Source organism: Thalia democratica, chromosome 3, assembly GCF_965202585.1.
Source record: "Thalia democratica chromosome 3, ktThaDemo2.hap1.1, whole genome shotgun sequence".
In the NCBI taxonomy this organism is placed as follows: domain Eukaryota; kingdom Metazoa; phylum Chordata; class Thaliacea; order Salpida; family Salpidae; genus Thalia; species Thalia democratica.
In genome coordinates, this window is record NC_139167.1 from 37,108,550 (window position 1) to 37,126,938 (window position 18,389).

Sequence of the window (18,389 nt, forward strand, 5' to 3'; positions counted from 1 at the left end):
TTTAAAACGCAGTATGTTTTTGAATACGTCTGATTATTATACCTACAGTATTAGTTTGGTATATTGTAAAAAATAACTAGTTTAAATGGGCATAAGTTTATTCAGTTTATCTTTGGAAGACACAGCATAAAAAAAGATACTCCAGTTATACAAATAAATAAAAAGCACCGGTTACTATAATATAATTTGAATTTCAAAGATGTAGCTAAACAAGTTTTGAATTAAAAAAACGGATAGTTTATAAATAGTAAAAATGCTAAAATGTGTTTTGAAGTTAAAACTGATGTACGTTGTTAAAGTTCAGACTAAACTGTTTCTGAGTAATTTTGTTTAATCATAAAAAAATTGCGTAGGGAATGGTTTTATAGCAACTTTAATACAGTATTATGAATCTATTTAAACTGTTAAACAGCCATGAAAGTCTTTAAAGTAAACTATGTAAGTTACTATCGAAATTATATTGAACATAATAAATTTTTAATTAAAATTTTATGCATTACAAACTTTAAAAACTGTATTTAAAATTAGAAAAGCAAAATTAGCTCGCTTATTTTTAGTAGACAGTAAAAGCAATATAAATTTTCAACATCTTATGAGATATTTAGCAGCTTTTTTTCGAATGTTTGTGCACAATTATCAGTAAAAAACAGTAACAATAGTATATAAAAGCTTAAAAACATCTACTTTTAAACAAAAGAACAAACTTCTCGCAACAGTATTGTTATCTCTTAGTGAACAATCCAAATAACAAAAGCTTTAAATCTATCTGCTTTTAATTTTTTTTCAAGTTTTTGATCAATTTAATTTTTACTTACAGTGTTGTTAATAAACTTCACAAAAGTTTCAACATGCTGTTCTCATGGGAGTTTTCGCTTCCCGACTTTCCGTCCGCTTGATGTCGCTGTTCGAAAGCGGACGTCGCCGCTGCGCCCGAAAAGCCGGAAAGTTGCACTGAAGCGTCCGACGGCGGCGCGACGAAGTTCGAGAAGGCCGAGTTCTCGTGCAGTATGACGTCACCCGATTCGGGCATTGTGACGTCGCAACTGACGAGGCGGCACTTGTTCTTGCGCACGTGCTCGTCGAGCAGCCTCTGCAGCCGCTTCTTCTCCTTCTCCAGCTGGTACTGCTGGTACTTGAGGTGCTGGTGCTGGCTGCTCAACATTTGCGTTTCCCCCTCCAGCTGGTCGGTGAGCAGCCTCCTCCTGTCCCGGCACTTGGCGGCGGCGATTTTGTTCCTCTCCCTTCGCATCCTCCGCTTCCTCGCCTCCGTCGGAGTCAGCTGCGAGAGTGAATGGAGGTGTTAAAAAATTTTCAAAGCATTTGCTATCAAATATACTTCTAGGTTGACGATGTTGTAAGATAAGCAAACACAAGCTGTATGCTTAAAGATGTTTTGGCTCAAAAGGTTCTACTGATGGTTATAATATTTTATACCGACTGTTTGATAGCTTTAATAGAATTTTTGAGCAACTTAAAATTTTTTTAATTAAAATTATCTGTCACAAGTAAGAAAATATGGAAACTTACATCTGTAATCTTTATTAAACTACTTTTATACCTGCCGTGGCTTAAAAGTAAACAAATTACAATGAAGGTTTTCTAAAAATTGTTATGTTTTTAGTACTTGTTGGTTTCAGTTGAAAGCTGTAAGTTTAAGTTTTTACTCAGAAAAATTATTGAGTGCAGAATATAAATCTTTATTCCTTATTGTTGTTTTATAGACAAAAGTATTTATAAAGTACAACTTTTAGCTCAACTAAATAGTTTGATTTTACTCTTTGTGTTTAAAAATCTTTCTAAAAACAACAGTTTTGTATATTTGATTTTAACATTTTTAACAGTTTAGAAAGTACATCGTCAACATAACGAAATAGCAGTATTTTATGTAGGTGAAGTAAAACTGTTAACTTTAATTGTAAAAGTTTATCAAACCTATTTCAATTGTTTTTATACAATTTTTCATATTGTATGTGTTTGCAAACGTAAGAAGCACTAATATGTATACAAAATATCAAAGTAAAGTAATTTTCTACCTACATATTCAACACACCTTTTTTCACACACTTGTTAATATTTATATGATTCATCGTTAATAACAACATATCTTGATAACTAGTGAAGTCTAGACAAATTTAGTTATGTAAAATCTCAACATTAAACCTCAAAATTTATAGTACTATTTTGTTTTCACCAAAACTTAAAAAAATATTGTATAATATCTAATGGTTCAATTTAAATTTACCGAATAACGAAATTTTATTTTATAGAACATTAACACTATGCAGAACACCGAATATTTGTAATGTACAATATCCAATTCTTACGTCATATTGTTTTTTGTTTTTTGTATTACTTTTGCATCTCTGTTTACCAGAGTGCTTTTTATTTTAAATTTGAACTAGCTGAAGATTAAAGACAATCTTTTTTGTCGTTATGAAAAATATGTTCTAGAAACTTTTAAAATATCACTTTAACAATAAATTATATATATATATATATATATAATAAACACCAACCTCGCTGTCAGGGACTTTCACCTTCCTCCCCGGAGTCCCCTTCGGCTTCACCGGTTTGCCCTCCTTCGTCTTCTTGCCTGCCTGCTTCGAAGCCCCGCTGCCCTCCACCTGAGGAGGCTGCACGACCACCCCACCGTGCGGCGAGATGGTGAACTGTGGCGGCAGGTAGTGGGAAAAGTTTGGGAAAGTACCGGAACTGGAGAAGTTTTGAGAGGGCGGAAGAGGTGGCAAGTGGAGCTTGTCGGGCGGGGAATTGGCGGGCTGGTTGTTATAGGTCATGTCGACGGCGCGTTGCTGGGGCGACCATAGCTCGTAGCCGGGCTGCGAATGCTCGTGGGGCGGAGGGGGGTGTGAGGGGTCTGTGACGTAATAATTGGCCATCTCGTGGTAGTGCGGGCAGTTTTCCATCGGGTAACCCCCTACAGCTTGTATGTTCTGCGGAAAGTAGATGGTTAAAAAATCTAAAAAGTATATTGTGGTAGATCAAAAAACATGTAAAACTAAAATTAAGAAAACTAATTAATTAAGAACTTTTAGATCATGTATAGATTTTTTTTTTCGCTAAACAAACATACTAAAAATTTAAACTAATAGACTACGTTTAACTTTTGAAAGTATAAAAAAATACTTTTACACTGTGTTTGGAATCATCTACATTTGTAAGGTTGAATACTTAGACAAGGAAAATTGTTTAAGGAATTAGTAAAAAAAAACTAAACCATAGTGATACTTATTTAAGTTATACAAAATGTTTTTTTTAATTTTGTTAATATTTTGCCGTGAAATAATTATTTTAAGAATCAGCAACAAAAGAAGATTTAATCGTTGATTACCTAATGCTTAGTTTGTTCCAAAGTTGAAAGTTAGTTGAAAACTTGATCATTAAACACTTTATTGCAAGGATTTGTTGTTAATCATAAGTTTTTAGTAAACATGTTTCATCACGAGATTTGTTAAAAAACATTAAACAGTGAGGTAATACTTAAAAAAGAGTTTGTTAATCGTATTTCACTTTCTTAAGTTAAAGAAACATGTATATCACTTATTAAACATTTTACGTGTTTCTTTACTACGTACTTAGTGGAGCACGTGAGTTACTACAAAATCGTGTAATAAGTTTAAACCAACTTTTCGTTCTTTACAAAGTTGACACTGTTTTGTGTTTTGCATTGAAACAAACATTTTTATAAAGTAGTACGCAAATTGATTATTAGTAAACATTTACAAAAATTCGGTAAACAAAAATCAAAATGTAAAATCAAGTTTTAATTTTTGCTCTTACTTTATCAAAGTGTTTAACTCAACTTATGTGTATTTTTAATTCAATACTTAGCTTAGTTTTTTATTTAGTTCATAAAGTTTTAAGGGATTTTAGAATAGCTGTTTAATTGTATCATATTAATCACTTTGAAAAAGGAACTTAAAGTGTGAAATAAATGTGTTTTTTATACGTTGTTGTTATATGAATAATAAACAAATATTTTCTCCAAATTCCACAATTCTTAAATAAATATTTAAGTAATGAAAACTATTTGAAAAATAAAAAACTAAATTCTCATTTCGTACATTTATTTTTGTGATCTCCTTTTAAATACTTACATGCATAACTGTTTTTTAAAGGTTAGAGGTTCTAAAAAGCTCATAGTTTATAAGTTTTTAAGAGTATATTATCTAAAAATGTTATTATTTAATGCTTCTGTGATTAAAATTCACAGAATAATAACTAAAATTGTTAAAAATAAGAATTTCAATAAACTACTTTTTTAGTTAAACCAACTTAGAAAAAAGTAATTTTAGCTAAAACCTTGTTGACTTTGAAGAAGTTTTAGTTACTGAATTTATCTTAGACTTAAATTGTTTATTTATCATCAAGGTTTCATTTTTGAAACTTAAAAGATAAAAAAGCTTGGGCAAACGTTAAACTATCGAAATGAACACTGACTTAATAAGTTTTGAACTAATAAGATATTTATTGCTTTCTTTCTAGTTCTAACCTGATAAAAATAAACTTTACTTAAGTATTATGTTTTTGAAAGCTAAACTTTTAACCCGAAAATTAAGTCTAAAAAATGATCTTTTTGGGTATAGTAATATAAACACTTAAAAAGCCTTAAAGCACCGTCTCATTAAACTTAATATAATTTCAACACTGTTCAAAAGAACAAAAAAGATATACTTTGAGAAAATTGCACTAAATGAAAAGCATCAAAAGAACTTTTTGTCAAAAACTTGACTACATATAGTACAAAATATAAAACCGCTGAAGACATGAAACGTCTTTAAATTTGCAAAACTTGTACACTTCGCGCACCGACGATCAGAAACGCAGATAAGCGCGAACTTGGCAGCGGTGATTCACCGAAAGCGGAAAAAAGCGGAAACTTTAAATTAATAAATTTCAAATCTCCAAATTTGCCTTTCAAGTCTCAACTTTACTCGGTAATCATCGCCTTTTCCTGCGAACCGACACCCAACGCTTGGCGATTAAAAGCCGGGAGAAAACGCCCCCCGCGCTCTGCCTTCTTTTGTTCGGCTCGAGCCCCTACTATTTTCTGTTGCGTCATAAAAGGCTCGGGCGCTGGTTGTCAGCTCGATGACGTAAGTTCGAAGAACTCAAAAAAGTTTGGAGCTAAAAAAGGCATTAGTCAGCTTTAAAACGTACAAAATGAAGCGGACAAAACAACAGGAGTGATGCAAGTTTGCTTATAAGTTTTCAGAGCATTTTTCCCATGTAAATTTGCGCGTAATACCGCGTTCTTATCTCGAAATTTACCGCATCTCGGTTGGGAGAAACTGCTGTTCAAACAGCGTTCATGTGACTGCGCGCATGTGACCTCGGTTGGACTTGTTTGCTTTTAATGCGCAATCGCCGGCATGATTTTAATTTGTTACGACTTACTGCTAGTTATTTTCCGGAAGCAGGTAGAATTAGGCTATATTTATTTAAGGTTTAAAAATTTTTATCAATACCGGTTTTTACACAGTCTTAATCGATAACAAAAAGCTTATCGCTTTGAAATTAGCTAGTTCCAAATGTTTGAGAACTAGTCGAGTTCAATTAAAAGTAGATATATAACATAATACTTAAAAAAGTTATTTCAAAAAAGCTAATTTATAAAAAACGGTTAATTTAGTTTTATAAAAATTATAAAGTTTATCAACTAAAACAATTTAGAACAAATTAGTATTTTAATTATGTTTGTTTACTAAACTAATAACAAAACGTACGTTTATTTATACCAGAAAAATAAACTAGCTAAGGCTAACAAAAAAAGAAATCTTTATATATTTTAAATTGATAAGTTTTAATTACTAATAGATAAACGAAAAAAAATATTCAAAATCAATGCAACCAAGAAAAACTGATGCAAAAATAGTAATTATACAAATTATAGCCTAAAGCTGTTAGTAGTATCTATAACTAGTTTCTACTTTTCACCAGATAGTGATTTAGTGTATTCATTTACTTCTATAGTTAGTTCAACAGTTAAAAGAGTACAAGTAAAAGAAAAAAAAACTAAAAATCTTAGTAACCATAAACTATTTTTATAAGTAAAACTATGCTTTAACTTTTATTAAATCTTAACTTTTGTTTATGATGGCGGTAATTTTAAGTTTTATTATACGCTTCAAAACATTGTTTGAGTAGTTTAGGCCTATGTAACTTAAAAACAAAGTTATGGTAAAAAAACTTCAAAGTGTCAAATTTCTTTTATTACTAAAAATTATTTTTAATACAAAATTTTAATATCAAATTTTTTGTAGTAAAAGTTTATAATACTTATAATAATATATAATACTAATAAACTTTTTAAACGAGTTAGATATAGAATAAAACATCCGAAGTATGAACAGAAACAGTTTTACTCTAATTTTTTTGTAGATTTCTAACCTATTCTAAACTAGTTTTAACTACAACTAACGTATAAAAATTTGAGTTACTAGTTTAGATAACGTTTGTTTTAAAATTTGGTACACAAGCATTTCCTTTAACAGAAAAGTGTGCACAAGTAGACAATATCTCATAAACCGCCTTGTAATATAAGCAAAACAAAAGTTAATGCAAACCTGTTCGTGGCGGTGGTAGGTAGGGTGGTTCAGGTACGGTGGTTCGTCTCGCTGTGTGGCACCTGACTGTGATGTGGGGTTCATGTAGCTCATCTCCGCGACGTAGTCTCCCAGCTGATCTGTGACGTCATAAACAGGTTTTTGCCAGTTCGGTGAACAAAACGGTTGTTGAATTTTTAGCATTTTTATTAAAAACACATCTTCAGTTGTTTATTTCGTTACTAATCTTATAATAGCATAAAATAAAGTATTTGAACTTTATAGCTACTTAAGCTAATCTTAAACAGTAGAAACATAAACTGTAATAAAAAAGGTGAAAAATACTAACTTAGTAAACAGTATAGCCGTACAGAAAAATTTTTAATAATATGTTTTAAATAGTATTAAGTGTTTTTACTATTTATAACATTAAAAAAAAAGTATAGAGATAAAAAGAAAATTAAAAAAGGAAGATATGTTATAATGTTAGTAAATTTAATTAAAGCACTACTTAAATTAAAGACCTCTTAATAGGTAATACGTAAATTATACTACTAAGCTAAAATATTAAAAACATCGGTACACCGGTAAAAAATGAGATGTTTTATACCGTTCATTCAAAAAGTTTGCAAAATAGTAAGCTTTTTTTAAAGTATCAAGTTCTTATAAAAGCATTTTAAACACGAAGCTTTTGTAATAAAGTTATAAACTTCATACTTTTTAGTGAACAACTGTGAACGGTGTTCTAAGTTTCGAGAACCGCTGCTGTTTAACAAATATTTAACAGTTTGTAATGATGAAACTAAAGTAAACACAAAGCTGTTTGTTACATTATGCAATAGCAGAACTGAGTTTTGATACAAAACATAAAATCAAAAAAAAATCATTCTCGTAACACAGCAGTGCCTCTCAAACAAAACAAGCTTAGCGCGAGAGCACGAAGCGAAATTGCAAACAATTACTTGAAATCCCAGAAAGTAACATCAGCTTTTATAAGAAAAATTTCTTCTTCTTTTTTTCCGCACAAGTGTTTTCTCCATCTATCAACACACACACTATCGTAAAACCACTCAACCATGAACGGTTTTCTCCAAACTGCACGTGGTAGTGAGCATTCAAGCCGGATAGTTTCAAGCTTTCTCGTTTGTTCGACTCGATTTGAAAGTTTTGAATATTTTGCGTCATAAGCGCACAAAAATCAGGTAAGACTCCAACTAATCCCCAATTTTGCTTTTCACCCGTTTTTCGTGCGTTCAGCTATGATTTACACTTTTTTTTTTGTTTTAAGAAGACCGCACAGTGTTTGCTTTACTTGTGTTAATCATCACAAGTGAAAGCGGGGTCATAGGTCGTAAGTTTTGTCAAGAAAAGAGTTTTAAAACATCAAAAAAATGCTTGTTTCTATATTGTTTAAATCGTGCTGTTCAGAAACAAGTTGTTTAAAAGAAAAAGTTATTACTTTAGTTTTCAACAAACATATGTTTGTTAAAAACGTTAGCAGTACTTTTTGCTTACTTATAATTTTGTTCATTAAGGTTCTTTCAATTAAATCAATAAATTTTTTATCAGGTTGGGTTTAGATTTAAATAATTTTTAGCTAAGCAAAAATGACAATAAAATAGCAGCATTAATTTTAAGACTTTTGCTTAACTATAAATATATCTATTTAAATTAAATGAAAATACTTAAAGTAGATAGGCGATTTAAGATTAACTTGTTGAGTTTTATAAAGTTAAAATAAAAGAGAGTTAAAGTAAATCGGCTGAGTTTTTTCTATTTTAAAGTTAGTTTATATGTAAATATATTTTTTACGTTAAAAATAGCTTCTATCAAAGTAAAAAATTTTAGTTATCTTTTACAAACGCTTTAATAATTAATAAGATAATAAAAACAACTTCACAATTTAAAAATATAAACTAGTATATTTATCATTCTTCGAAATTAAATTCTTTTTAATAATAGTAAAAAACAAAGCATTAAAAGTTATTAAAAAGTAAAAATAACATATGTTTTAAAACTCAAAACTATTTTTGAGAACTTAAAAGAAAAGAATTTTGAAGTGCACACAAAAATACCACAATTTTAAAACTTTTATTGTAATCTTTCATATATTTTTTAATATTTTTATTGTATCTTAAGATTAAAAGAATTTTTAGTTAAATATATAAAGTATTTTTAACTTTTTAGTATGAATTAGTTACTTAAAAAGTAGTATACGCATTGAAAAAGATTGATTTCTAATATAGAAAACATAGTATATCGAAAAATCTAAATCGCTAGGTATGATTTAACAACTACTATATATTCCCAAAAGTTTTCAGTAAATTTATTTCTTCTTTAAAGTGTAATCTGAAAAAATGCGCAATCGTTATATTTTCGTTGCATAAAACAACAAAGCCTCGTGTTTCTCATATATGTAAACAATTAACAGTTTAAACATATCTCATAAAAACACGCAATTCTAATAAATTTACTGTTTTTTTTTATGCAAACTTGCTGTGCGAGAAACTCTTGAATAGTTCGCAATGACGCAGTAAGTAAGATGCGGAAGAACAAAAAGCAGTCTGTAAATTGATGCAATTAAGAATTGCGTATTAGAAGACATAAAATCAATTATTCTCGACGGTCTCCCACTACAAACACGAGAGCGTGTAAAGAAAGATCGTTTTGAGAAACCGGTTGTCGAAACATGTTTCAATATCATTCAATGCGAATCCACTAAATTAATAACTTCGGTGCCTTTTCTTTTAATTTTACATCCGACATGTTGTGAAATTATTCTATTTCGGTATGGTTATTTTTAGTGTTGTATTATTCGTTTAACATTAGGTTTTGTTTTAAAATTATTAGCCAAAAGTGGTTCAGACTTCAAAAAGAAAACGAAATCTATTAAACGAATTTAAAAATAAGTTTTGAAACTAAATGTAAAAAACTTCTAACCTTTTTTTAACAGTTTGATAAGTTTTAACAACTATTTGAATACTGTTTTGTTTTTAATAAAAAAACATTGCAATAGGCAAAGAGGAAGCTTCATACAATTCAGCTTGTAACAAGTCAGCTACACGGAACTTTTTATGTACAAAAAAATACCTCTTTAAAAAAATTCAACTTTAATTCAAAATAAATTTTGTAATTTATCAGCTTTCATGTCGAAAAACACTAAGGGGTTTGCATAGGATAAAATATTTTATTTTTAAAATAGCCCTTCTATACTTAGAAGCTTAAATCAACCTTGAAACATTGTCAATGAAAACTAGTGTATGCTCAGTGCTCACCAAAAGTATTTTACCCAACCAATGCAACTTAGATGCGTTAGATATTTTAAGGCATTCAGTGATGGTGTGTTTCGTTTCGACTGTTATACGTTAAATTAAAAAAGATGAGACATGTAAAAATAGTGTGCGGTAGTAAGTACTACGAAAGTGTTTAGTTTTAAATTCATAAAAATGAGCTTAATGTATAACAGGGTTTCCCAAAGTGGGCCATGGAAGAAATTTAGGGAGCCATGAGGTAATAATTTGATACTTACATTCGATATTATTCTGAAGTTGATGATCAAAAGCAAAAAAAAAAAAAGGTCTTAGATATTATTAATGCTAGTATTTTGAGTAATCGTGTTGGAGGGGGCCATAGCTTTTTTAATTTCTCTAAAGGGGGCCTTTTGAAAAAAAGTTTGGGAAACCCTGGTGTATAACAACAAGCTAAAGTACCTTTTATTTCAAATGAAATTTGAATGCTTTTGTAGAATAAAGTTAAACATTTTATGGCTTGTGGTGAACCAATAAAAAGTTAAAAAATTATTATTTTCTAAATACTATATAAAGAACTTTATTATTTTTTAAATAAAATTTTTTATAAAGTTTTGTTTTGTGTTAAAGTTAAGCTGTATACATCTTCTGTTGTCTTTGGCTTACAAAAAATCTATATTAAAGTTTTAGTAGTATTATTTTTATTATAAACTTCAAAATATTTCTGTTTGAAAATGCATTACGGTAAGTTAAACAAAAAGTCATTAACTTACGGAGATAGATAATTCTTTAGAACAATAAAGCTTCTTTAGAGCAATTTATGCTGGAGGGTATCGTTTGAATTTTCTAAATGTTACGTCATAGCTATTGCTCGTAACAAAAGCCGCATGTTTGAAAACTCAAAAGCAGTTTGAAATCCTTATTTGTCGCTATAGTTACTGCTCAAGCAGTAATCAAAACTTGTTTACAGTTAGAAATATAAATAGCTAAACAAATGACGTAATGGTTAGAAGAACTTTTATTAAATAAAATTGTAAAAATAAAACTTGTTTAAACTTAATTAAATATGTTAAATGTTATGATTACTTAAAAAAAGAATGTTAATTTAGTTTAGTTAACTTGTTGCAACATTATATATTCTGCCTTTCTAAAAATAACAAGCGTTATACTTATGTAAGCTTTGTGTTTTTGAAAATTTATAAAGGATGAAACTTTGTAAGCTAATAATTCTTTAATAGAACAAACTTATACTAGCACTTTTTTGAATTATTCGAAAAATCTTCCCAACGAAAAATCTAAATCGGTCCTTACAATAGATATTAATTTTAGTTGAAGACAAAAGTTTCAGCTAGCTATTTGATACAAATAGTGATTCACCTAGAGTATTAATTAAGTTTATTTTCTAAGACTTTGATGAACTATGTCATAAAAATTATAAATGAATGAACTATTAGTCAATGATAAAACTATTAAAGTGATTTTGACTAAAAAAACAAGAAAATACTTTTTTTTCAAACCAGGGTCGCTCTGATGACTAAATTTCTGTATAAAAACTCAGCATTACAATGAATAAACAGCAAAAATAAAACGTTTTAACAATTGATTTATTCAAACGTTGTTATTTAAAAAAAGTAAAATTGACTTGGTTATTCTTTTTAAGTATTAATGAATTATTTTTTTAGCTAGGTTTTTACCTTTGAGTTAAAAAAAAAAAAAATTAAGTACAATTTTTTTAGCTATTTGTTTAAAGTGTACATCGATTTATGTTTGGTAAATGTTTTATTAATTTTGTTTTATTTAAAAAATTACAAAAAAGACAACTACTCAATACAAAATGTACATTTTGTAATAGTAGTACCTATTACCTAACAAAAAATGCTAACCTCAGCTAAAAATAGCTACAAAGCAATCAACAAACTCCAAAACAAAAAAAAAAATTAAAATAAACTGTAGTTTCTTTAAAACTTTTACTTGCTTTAAAAAAACTTGTTAAAAAGTTAATGTTTGTTCTTTATATACAAGTTTTATGAAATCAGAAAAAAGAAGTTCAACTTCCTTCTGTTTATTTTAACTTGAAATAGCACTTTCTTGACCTTTGCGTTTTTTGAAGAACTGCAACTGGTTTTTTGTGTGATTGAAATAGCAAATCCGCATAATTAAGAAGAACGAAATACGCTTTAAGTTATTATATTCAAGCTGTGGTTTGTAATTTTAAACACCTTCGCAACGTGCGTTTTTAATAGTAATTTTTACGTCAATTAAATGAGCTTTAAATGATAAATAGTTGAGTTTTTAATTGAATGCCAATGCTTATGAAAATTGTCACATTTAATTTTAGCATTTCCTACGCTTCACGCAAAGTATTTATAGAAAGCGTAGGAACTTAAATGTTTTCTTAATAACACTAAATACCAGTTGTGCGGTAATAAATCAATTGTATTAGGGGTTTTGTAAAAATAGAAACGTAAAATTGGTTTTTGTTTGTTAAAGTTACCAAAATTTTGTGTTGTTTACATAAGCTTAAAACTCAAGCAATAACAATTTTATTTTTGTTTACTTAGTTAGTTATACATTTTAAGCATATGCCTTGTTTTATTCAAATTAAAATTTAAACAGAGTATCATCAAGTGAAAACAGAAGTATTTTTGAAGTTAATGTGCTTTGAAGATGAAAATATTCAAGTATAATTAAAAAACACAGAAGTAACTCGAGTATTACATAACGCCAATTACGATAATTAAATTTTTTAAAAGTTAAAATAGTTCTTTTACGTCAAGTGATAAAGGTTGGTAGAAAATGCCTTTTCAAACATTATTCAGCAGATATCGTTTATATAGTAAGATAACTGATATTAAAACTAATTTTAATTATTGTAATACTAAACTTAAACCATTTTACATTAGCATACATCATAGACTATCAATAGAATTTATATTTCCTTTTTTATTGATTTTTTTAATGTTAATTTTTTTTATATATAATTTAATTTAAAATTAAACTTTCTTTACATCAAATAGTTATTAGTGTGTATTTTACGTAATTCGTGTTAATCTAATGTTTGTAAAACGTAACATAAGTATACTATTTTAAAGTGTTTTCTCTTTTGTCAACTGCAAAGTAGTAGACAAAAATAATTAAGTTACTAAAGTAAACATTTTTTTATGGTATCTCCTTATGTAGCTTAGTTATTTTTATCATACAAATTTTTTTATCTGTCTTAGGATAATGTTTCAATTAAACGATATTTACAAAGTGTTTCTGTAATACTGGTTTGGAAAGAATATTAAGAAAGTAGGATCTTTTTACATTTTTATGATAATATTTTAGAATTTAATGATAAAAAATATAAAAGCACAAGCAAAAAATGTGCAACTACTATATTTAATTTAACTTTTCGTTTAAAATAAATAGAGTGTATTATTAAAGTAATATACTTACTTTATTGTTTGATATATAATTTTTTTAATCTGGAGTTTTCTGATTTTTATTTTAGTTTTTAAGTTCTTAAAAGTTTACATTGCATCAAGCTACTTTGTTCAGAAAACAAACTAAAATTTATAACTTTAGACATCTATACACCTTATGGATTTTATAATATTATACAGATAATTTTTGACAAACAACGGTTTAGTAATGAATGAAATAATTTATTTCAGTAAACTGTAATGTTTAATGATTTTCATATATTTTTAGACTTATTTCCTACTAGTCAGAGTGTATTAAAATTTAAGTAATTGATTTTTTATAGTTGCTTTTAGATATTTCAAATATACCATTTCGTGCAGTTTCGAAATATTTGTTAATAGCAAAGCATGCAAACGAAGCAATTTAACTTGTAAGCTTATACCATAAACTTATTGCACAATTGATAGCAGTTGCACAAAGTTGTATACAAACCAGTGTATTTCGCGAAGAGATCGAATTTATCATTAGGGTTAAGTTTTGCTTGTGCAGGTTTTCGTGTATGTAAATTTTAAAATGTAACTTAATACTGCTTTGGATATTCTAAACAAAAACTTTTTTCCATTATATGCTAAGTTTAGTTCAGTATTTCTTTAGTTAAACACATATTATGTTTTAAACAAATAATAAAAAATTAGAGCTTGTCTATTTAGAAACTTAAGAAAGTAAGTGATCATTTGTTAAGAGAATTGTAATACTTAGTTTTGTTTACTCTTTAAAAAAACATCAAATATCTGTTCATAGTACAAAATCACAGTTTGCATTTATATATTTTCTAAACTTTATCTAGTTTAACAAATAAAGGTGCGTATTTATTCTTAGTAAAAACTATTTTTGTCCTATTAAGAGATATCAATTTTTACCAGTGCTATTTAATTTAAAAAACTTCGCATCGTGGACCATATTAATTATTAATAACATAATCTTTTTACAAAGTTTATATAAAAGTATTGTCATACTTTAAGTCAATTAAACTTTGTTAGTATGCTTACCAATAAAATGTTTTTTTAACTCATTTGTCAAACCATAGTTAAAGAATATTTCAATCAAATTATTAAATCAGTACTTATATAGCAACGATTTTAAAATAAAATTAAATAAAACATCTCAAATGAAAAAAAACCAAACCTGTGAAAAGCAAAACTGTACCGCATAAATCAAACACATATAAAAATATTTTAAAACTTCAAGTTTGTAGAGAAAATAAGTTTAGTTGTGATACTTCTTTAGTTAGTTAACTTGTTTTATTTTTCGCTTATGTTTTTTTTGTATTTTCACTACTTTATGGTAATATTTTTGATATATTAGCTTTACTTTTTATTTCTTAAAATTTTTTATAACACTATAAATAAGCATTCAAAGCTAATTTTTTTTCATAGTAGTTATTAGCTTTTAACCACAAATAAAATGAATTTTATTTTGTAACACTGTACTTTACAATAAAGATTTTTTAGCAAAAACCTATAGAACAACAAATGTTTTATTATTTTCTTCCGCATTTGATGTTAGTTTAGATCAGCGTTTCTCAACCTTGGGTGAATTTCTTTACTTTAGGGGTAAATTTTATTGATTACAAGTTTTGCAAATTAATGTTTATAGATTTTGTTTTTAATTTATAAGTAGTCATCTAACTGCAATTATTTTCAAATCAAATAAACTCTTAATTTTTTTGTATATCTAATAAAATAATAAGTTGAAAGTTCAAAAAATCTAGATTTTTTCCCAACCCTAGTGGTTTTTTTTATTGGGGGTTAATTTGGTAATTACCTTCCATAAAAGAACAAATAATGAAAAAAAGGCTAGTTTAGGTAGTATAAAATTCTAACACTAGGTTATGATGCGGAGGCTTAGCAAAAAGGTTTACGTAGCAAAAATATAAGTTCTCCTAAACTAGCTGTTTGTACTTAACAACTTTAAAGGGGTGTTAATTTTTCATGCAACAGATACTTTTACATATTTAAATTTTGTTAAAGCTCTAAAAAATAGAATACATATTTTAGCTTTATTAAATACAACTCATTTGTTTACAAGTAGTTGTTCTATAGTTTTCAAGCAGAAAAAAAAAACTTGCTGACATTTTATGGAAAGTTTAAGTTTTAAAGTTATTAAAAAAACTAAGTTATAACTTATCAAAATTTATTTTTCAAAACTTCACAAATTTTACTCAGCTTACTCACGGTAGGGCAGCTGAACGGCGTCGTAGTGCGGTATCATGTAAACCTCCGAGCTTTCGTCCGGCATTATGACGTCACAATCGTCGACGTTCGTGGCGATGTGGGGAATGAGGTGGCTCATGTGATGGTAACTTTCACCAGTGGCTTCAAAGTTCATCTGAAAATTAGTTGAACGGTTCAAGGACGCACAGACGGCATGGCTTGTTAATATTTTTCCGTGACTTATCTTACCAGTTTTTAAATATAAAACGGAGATAAAATTTAGTATTTTTTATATTTTAGGTATATTATAGTATTTTTTAAATTTTGTGGTTACGAACTTTAGAAAATATTCTTTATGTTATATTTGGTCATATAAAGATATTTCGAATCGCAACCGTTTAAGCAACGAAATACTTAAGTAAAACAAGATAATGACGAAAAAAAACTAAACTTTATTGATATGAATTAGGTAAGTACTCTTTAGACTTTAGGAAAAAAAAAATTGTAACATTAATGGCATTTTAAGAACACCTCTTTTATCTTAGAGTCCTTTTAAACTTTTAAAGTATATATAACACAAATTGAAATAAGTCAAATACTATTGAACGAATGTAAAATTCTTAAGGTTCCTAGTTAATTTTTAGAAATAAATTTAGTGAACGATATTGATCCTTAATATCCTTAAGCTTTTTAAAATAAAAAGAGATAGTTTCTTAGAAACTTTGAAAATTGGTCACAAAAAAATTATTTTTATAGTTTAAAAATGAAAAGGAGCATACAGTTAAAATTAAAATGAATTTAAACAACATATTTTAGTTTGACAATTTTTTTTGAAATTTTGTATTTTAAAATGATTTCTACGAACGAAATAATCTTTATAACCTAAAAAACATGCATTTAATCACTAAAACAAATGATTTCAATATTACATGAATCATATAAATAACTGATTCAGATAACATTAAACATCGTTTACTTTGAATATAACAAAATATTAGTCACGAAAGCAAGTAATAAAACAGAACAAATAATAAATCACTGACCTTCAGACTTTAAACGATCAAGATTCCAACCAGATTTTTAGCTCGAAAAAAACTCAAATTTCAACTGCTGGCAAGAAGCTTTGCAATGATTTAACCGTTTTAATTTTTTCAGAGTTAACCCTTACACAGTACACAGTAGCATTCGTAACGGAAGTGACGCTTGCTTCTTTGCTTTTTGTGTTTCAAACTGCTTTTGTGCTCGAGAAACAAACAGCTAACAATCGACTCCGGAAGCTAGCTGCTTGCTGTTATCATTCGAATTTTTTTTTGGCCAATTGTTTTAAACTTTTGTTTGTTCATTGTGACAAAACTTTTTTGAAAAAGAATTAGCTGTGTTACAATTAAACTGGTTGTTAAGTAGTTGAGCTGGTGCGCTAAATTTCCCATTGACTTTTGATTGAAGACATTAATCTTGTCAGAGTAACACCTTCGTAAACAATGCTTGCACAAATTTGAAAAACCTAATAAACCGCATCTTTTTGTTATTATTGTTAATTGTTTGTAAGTAAAATTCACTGTATGTTGGCGTAAACGACTGTTCTACTGTTCTACGCATGACTGTAAGTTTTAATTATGTAACAAAACAAGTTAAGTTTAAAAACTCACTTATATATTTTTTGATCGTGTACATTTTACCACGTTTTGAGTTTATATAAAATCACAGTTATAAAGAACTTAAAGTTTAGTTTAAATATGAAATTCTGATTTTGTTATATAGTTTGTTTATATATTAAAGTTCGAAATATGTTGTACGTAAATTTTGAAATTTAATAAGTCAATTTTTACAAAGACTTTTCAATAAGATGTCAAAAAAAAGTTATATTACCTAAAAAATGTTTTAACTAAACTTTGTACTATTATTTTTTCTCAAAACTGTCGTCAGTTTTTAGTTTTACACCTATAAAAATAGTAAGCATTTTTAAATGTATTAATTATAACAACTTTTAGAGATAAATAATTTAACAATTTTATTTAAAATTTAATTAGTGTTATTATTAATAGTACAGCTATTATGACAATTTTAGAACTAATAAAGAATATCATCCTTCACTTTTTAAACCGATGCTTGTCCTTAGGAGACTATGACAGTTGATTTAAAAAACTGTTTGTAATTAATTAAGTCAGTGTAATTAATCTTTTATGTTGTTCAGGTAAACATTTGAAATCTATAAATAGTCAAAGATATAAAAATGTCATTTGAATGAAAAACTCGACAGTCTACATAAGTCAGCACTACAATTTTGTAAACTAATTTTACTTTCTTTTACAGAGTTTTTTGAGTTGGTAACTGTTGTAATAAACAATCATTACTAGTATGCATATAAAACTTTTTAATCCTTGCTTTTTTGTTTTAAGTACAATTCAAGAAAATGTATTTTTATTTTTGTTACTTGAATTAATTGTTCAGTGCGCTGTGTTTAAACAACGTTGTAGAATTAAGTTTAAAACAATAGAAAGTTTGCTAAATTCTTGTAGATTGTAGAATAGATCTTTTTTGTGTGTGTCATTTAAGTTTACCTTCAATAATTTCAAACTTAAAAAAAAGTTTAGTCTGATAAACTATAGTCTTAATAAATACTATATGCATCTATCCTATAGTTATGTCATATTTCTATGAAATCTTTAAAAATTAAAGTTAAACGTTTTTAAATAATTTGTTAATACTTAGTCTATATCTTAAAAATTTCATTCTATCAAAAAAATGTTTATACAACTATAAAAAAATTGTAGTTTAACTTATACAAAAACTATATATTTTTTATGTTGTTATAAAACCAGCTTAGCTTCATCAAATATACCAAGTGAGTTAAGATTAAAGATTTAAATGAGTACTAGCCATAAACTAACAGTATGAATAACTTTTTTTAAATATGTAAATAACTAGAGGTTGTTTCACTGTAAAGTAAGATAAATATA

General features: G+C 27.6%; 1 protein-coding gene across 1 annotated transcript; it reads right to left on the reverse strand.

Annotated features, from left to right (window-relative positions):
- Nucleotides 1-832: 832 nt before the first annotated feature.
- Nucleotides 833-6,767, reverse strand: LOC145832242 (uncharacterized). Its single transcript, XM_082939563.1, has 3 exons — nucleotides 6,585-6,767; nucleotides 2,517-2,951; nucleotides 833-1,279 (listed from the first exon to the last, which is right to left on the reverse strand). Exons 1-3 carry the CDS (start codon nucleotides 6,765-6,767, stop codon nucleotides 833-835), a joined length of 1,065 nt encoding a protein of 354 aa, XP_082795689.1.
- Between the last annotated feature and the right edge of the window lie 11,622 nt (nucleotides 6,768-18,389).